At 46.0% G+C, this 5,000-nt stretch overlaps 1 protein-coding gene across 10 annotated transcripts in view; it reads left to right on the top strand.

Annotated features, from left to right (window-relative positions):
* LOC135097896 (probable E3 ubiquitin-protein ligase HERC4) overlaps window positions 1-5,000 on the top strand; it is a 13,441-nt gene that overhangs the window by 7,546 nt on the left and 895 nt on the right. For 6 of the 10 annotated variants that reach the window (XR_010266364.1, XR_010266362.1, XR_010266365.1 and 3 more), the window contains one exon: window positions 838-891. Coding sequence is in view for 3 of the 10 variants with exons in the window: in XM_064000006.1 (XP_063856076.1) it covers window positions 1,707-1,861; window positions 2,164-2,321; window positions 2,475-2,657; window positions 3,507-3,640 (630 nt within the window). In the remaining 7 variants the exon portion in view is untranslated. Of the gene's footprint in view, window positions 1-203; window positions 436-837; window positions 989-1,100; window positions 1,320-1,682; window positions 1,862-2,163; window positions 2,322-2,474; window positions 2,658-3,015; window positions 3,098-3,506; window positions 3,702-4,183; window positions 4,268-4,920 lie in introns of those variants that run through there. The other 4 variants (XM_064000012.1, XM_064000006.1, XM_064000022.1 and 1 more) reach the window with 4 other exon arrangements.

Genomic DNA, 5,000 nt, shown 5'->3' with positions numbered 1-5,000 from the left:
GAGAGAGAGGAGAGAGAGGAGGAGAGCAATACATTTTCATTTTCCTCTTGTTATCAATATATATACAGTAAAATCCCTCTTATCTGGCATCAACGGGACCGCCGACATGTCAGATACTTGAATATTGCCGGATACTTGAATAGAAGTGAAATTATGTCCACAATGACCAGCATCTTACACACTCACGCATCTTACCATAACAGAGATCAGCTGATCTTAATCAGCAGGTGATCTGATCAGCTGCTTAAGTGTAAGCACAACACACTCCCTCTTTTGTACAACTTGAGGCATGATGAAGGCGTCAGGCGATAAACTGCACACGCGGGACTGAGTCACTCGGTAAACACAGTGCAGTGGGCCGCGGGTGGCGCCAAGCAGTGCGCTCTGGTGGCCAGGGGACACACTATGCCTTGCCCAGGAATTTTAATCGATTTTGTGAGTACACATTGATTTTTTATTGATTTTAAGGCTCAGGGAAAAATGTGCCGGATACTTGAAGCTTGCCGGATACTGGAATGCCGGATGAGAGGGATTTTACTGTACAAGTATATTCAAATTATTTCTCCTAGACAGGTTAGGTTCTCTCCCTCTCCCTCTCTCTCTAATCTCCCCTCTCACTCTCTCTCTCTCTCTTTAAAGGTATATTATATCTTAAGTTAAGTTGGGTTTTGTTAGATTAGGTCTTAATTCTCTCTCTCTCTCTCTCTCTCTCTCTCTCTCTCTCTCTCTCTCTCTCTCTCTCTCTCTCTCTCTCTCTCTCTCTCTCTCTCTCTCTCTCTCTCTCTCTCTCTCTCTCTCTCTCCTCTCCCTCCCTCCCACCTCTCCCTCTCTCCTCAGATCTACGCACGGGGTGACAATGGGTACGGTCAGCTTGGCGTCAACTCCTGCGACAGTCACACCGCCACACGCAAGCTTGTCAAGAGTCTGGCCAGGAAGGTGACAGTGCAGCTGGCCTGTGGTGCCAACCACACCCTTGCCTTGACTGCTGGTGGGTGTCTGTATGTATGTATGTCTGTGTCTATGTGTCTGTATATATGTGTGTGTGTGTGTGTGTGTGTTATCATCATTATTTATTTATTTTTTGCTTTTGTGTGTTTCAGATGGTGACAAAATACCTTCGGCCAGTTGGCACTTAGACACCGACAGGGGCCCCAGAAGGACCCTGCCCTGGTGACCTCCTTGGCTGGCACCCTCTTAGTCCTGCTGGCCGCTGCGGGTCACCACTCTGCTGCCGTGACCCAGGCCGGCTACCTGCTGTTGTGGGGGTCAAACAAGCAGGGTCAACTGGGCTATACTCCCAAGGGTGATCCTCTTGTTAGGTGTGTGTGTGTGTGTGTGTGTTTGGGTGGTGGGAGGAAGAGGAAGAGGGAGAAAAGTAGTAATAGTAGTAGTAGTAGTAGTAGTAGTAGTGGTGTACATAAAGTATATTCTTTTATTTATAATCAAGAAAAACAAACTGAATAATGATGATAATAATAATAATAATAATGATGATGATGAATAATTCTAAACAAACATGAATTAAATTATATAAGCCTAAAACTAACCAATTTCTCTCTCTCTCTCTCTCTCTCTCTCTCTCTCTCTCTCTCTCTCTCTCTCTCTCTCTCTCTCTCTCTCTCTCTCTCTCTCTCTCTCTCTCTCTCTCTCTCTCTCTCTCTCTCTCTCTCTCTCTCTCCCAGATCTTCGCAGGGGGGGACGTCAGCATGGCCACCGTCAGCAGGGAGAGTGGGGGTGCTGAGGACTTTTGCAGCCCTCCCCTACCCCGACCAAATGCCCTCTCTCTCACAATTCAAGAACATATGATTAAGAAACTTCTGTCAATTGAGGAAGAAGACATGATTGATGACGATTTGTTTACGTAAGTGTGTGTGTGTGTGTGTGTGTGTGTGTGTGTGTGTGTGTGTGTGTGTGTGTGTGTGTGTGTGTGTGTGTGTGTGTTGGTATGATTTGTGTGTGTGTGTGTGTGTTTCTGTGTGTTTTTTATGTGTTTGTTAGTGTTATATAATTTATTTTTGATGTTTTCAGCGACAGAATGTTGTATTTTTTGTGTTTGTTTACATTTGTGTCATATCAATCTATTTACAAACAAACAAACGAACGAACAATATTTCCATCCCCACGTTTGTTTACACTCATTCACTCACCCACTTCCAAACACAGGTACACAGAGACAGTGTTTGCCTCAGTGTGCGCTTGGAACAGCTCCCTCACGCTTGCTGGCTTGCACAAACACACACACGGGCTGGACTACCGTTTGGCTGAGGACTGTGTGGCTCAGATTGGCCGGATTGCAAGGGAGACCATTCAGGAAGTGGCGAGTGCGTGCGTTTGTGTGCGTTTCACTGCATTTTACTGAAGGTTTCCCAGGACAAAACAGGACAAACCGACCTGCTGGCATTTCACACGCAGAATCTCACAAGTGTCCACTGATCCATTACCGAGCTAATCCAAACGTATCCAAACATCCACAGGTTCGTACTGGCATTCAAAACGTGGCCAAGAGTCTTCCTTCGCATCCCCCAGCCAGGACGCCTTACGCTGTTATGTTCTTCCCCTGTACAAGGACTTCACTGACCCTAAACAAACGGCCAAACTCCAAACGCCGTATGCTGAGGGAGTGTTGAAGCTTGACAAGGAGATGGCGGAGGTGTTCAGTGAGTTGGATTGTGTGTGTGTATGTGTGTGTGTGTGTGTGTTTGGGAGTGTTTGAGTGTGTTTTGGGAGTGTTTGGGGGTGTTTTGGTTGTGTTTTGGGTGTGTTTGGGGTGTTTGAGTGTGTTTAGGGGTGTTTTAAAGGTGTTTTGGGGTGTTTTAAATGTGTTTTGGTGTTTTTTCTTTGTTTTTCTATTGATTTGTGTGTTTTAAGTATATTTTTGGAGGAGAAAAATTAATTCTCTCTCTCTCTCTCTCTCTCTCTCTCTCTCTCTCTCTCTCTCTCTCTCTCTCTCTCTCTCTCTCTCTCTCTCTCTCTCTCTCTCTCTCTCTCTCTCTCTCTCTCTCTCTCTCTCTCAAGGGACTTTCCACTAAGGCTGGTTACTGTGTACAAGAATGTGGTGGTACAAATACTGAATTTTGCTCACCAATCTAGCTCTGAGGTAAGAGAGAGAGAGAGAGAGAGAGAGAGAGAGAGAGAGAGAGAGAGAGAGAGAGAGAGAGAGAGAGAGAGAGAGAGAGTTGGTTTGTAAGAGTGTGCATTGAGAGTGTGTGTGTGTGTGTGTTTTGAGTGTAAGAGAGAGAGAGAGAGAGAAGTATAATTGTCTGTGTACTACTACTACTACTACTACCACCACCACCATTCTCTTCCTCATTCTCTTTCTCTTCCTCCTCCTCCTCCTCCTCCTCTTCCTACTTTGTTTACTACTACTACTACTACTACTACTACAACAACTATTACAACAATTCTTATCTGCAACAACAGCACCACATCAGTTACAAGCACTCAGACCACCACCACTACCACAACCAGATCTTAACCAAACCTAACCTAACCTAACCACACCACAGAGAGACCGGCGTGCCCTCGTGTCTTCCCTGCGGCTGTTGTCCCTGGTCCACGGTCTGAACTTCCAAGCCGGCTGCCGAGTGGGGCGGTTGAACTACGACGACTTTTACATCCCAGAAATTGCAGAGAAAATTGATATTAGGAATGATTACTTGAACTGGATGAACAGCAGGCTTCACCCGATGTCCAGGAGGGAGGTGGGTGTGTGTGTGTGGGGGTGTGGGGGTGTTTGAAGGTGGCTGAGTGATTTTGGGGTGTTTGGGTGTGTTTTGGGGTGTTTAGATGTGTTTTGGTGTGTTTTTTGGGGTGTTTGGGAGGTGGGTGACCATGTTTGGGGGTGTTTGTGTGTGTATTGGGGGTGTTTGTGAATGGGTGACTGTGTTTGGGGGAGCTTTCAATGTTGAACGCTTAAAAACATCCTTTAAAATTGACAATTCCTTTAATTTTAACTGAGAGACCCTTAGAAACACCCTTTAAAAATTGAAACCCCTTTATTTATTCTCTTAAGCCCTTGAAAATACCCTTTAAAAGACACCAAACCTTTAAATAGCCTCATAAACCCTTAAAATCACCCTTCTACCCTTTATTTACCTCCTTAAACCCTTAAATACACCCTTTAACTCTTCATTTACCCCTTCAACCCTTAAAAACAACTTTAATCCAATCCTTTACATTACAGAGTCCAATCCTGTTCTGTGAGTATCCATTCTTGTTCGACCCTCAGGCCAAGACGCTGCTGCTCAGGTGTGACGCCACTCGGCAGGTGAGAACCAGGTGCAGGACTAATTAGGTTTGGTTTACATATGTTTATTTGTTTATTTGTATATATATATATATATTTTTTTTTTTTGTGTGTGTGTTTTTCAAGGATTCGTCAGCATTGTAGAACAGCAGAGGAGGTTGTCTTGATTCACCCAGTCCTCTCCTCCCCACCTCCTCTACTGTCTTGATTCACCCAGTCCTCTCCTCCCCACCTCCTCTGCTGTCTTTATTCACCCAGTCCTCTCCTCCCCACCTCCTCTGCTGTCTTGATTCACCCAGTCCTACCCTCCCCACCTCCTCTGCTGTCTTGATTCACCCAGTCCTACCCTCCCCACCTCCTCTGCTGTCTTTATTCACCCAGTCCTCTTCTCCCCACCTCCTCTGCTGTCTTGATTCACCCAGTCCTACCCTCCCCACCTCCTCTGCTGTCTTTATTCACCCAGTCCTACCCTCCCCACCTCCTCTGCTGTCTTTATTCACCCAGTCCTCTCCTCCCCACCTCCTCTACTGTCTGTTTTCACCCAGTCCTCCCCTTCCCACCTCCTCTACTGTCTGTTTTCACCCAGTCCTCCCACACGACACCGCAGGAATGTAAATAAACACACCGTTCACACTAATATCCTTCCGTTTATTGATTTCTGTCGGTGTTTCCAGGGCGAATGTTTCCCAGACCACCCGGTCATACGCACGTTCTGGGAAGTATTTCACAAACTCTCCCTGGAGCAGAAGTTGTT

Source organism: Scylla paramamosain, chromosome 4, assembly GCF_035594125.1.
Source record: "Scylla paramamosain isolate STU-SP2022 chromosome 4, ASM3559412v1, whole genome shotgun sequence".
In the NCBI taxonomy this organism is placed as follows: Eukaryota; Metazoa; Arthropoda; class Malacostraca; order Decapoda; family Portunidae; genus Scylla; species Scylla paramamosain.
This window is presented reverse-complemented; position numbering and strand designations above follow the sequence as displayed.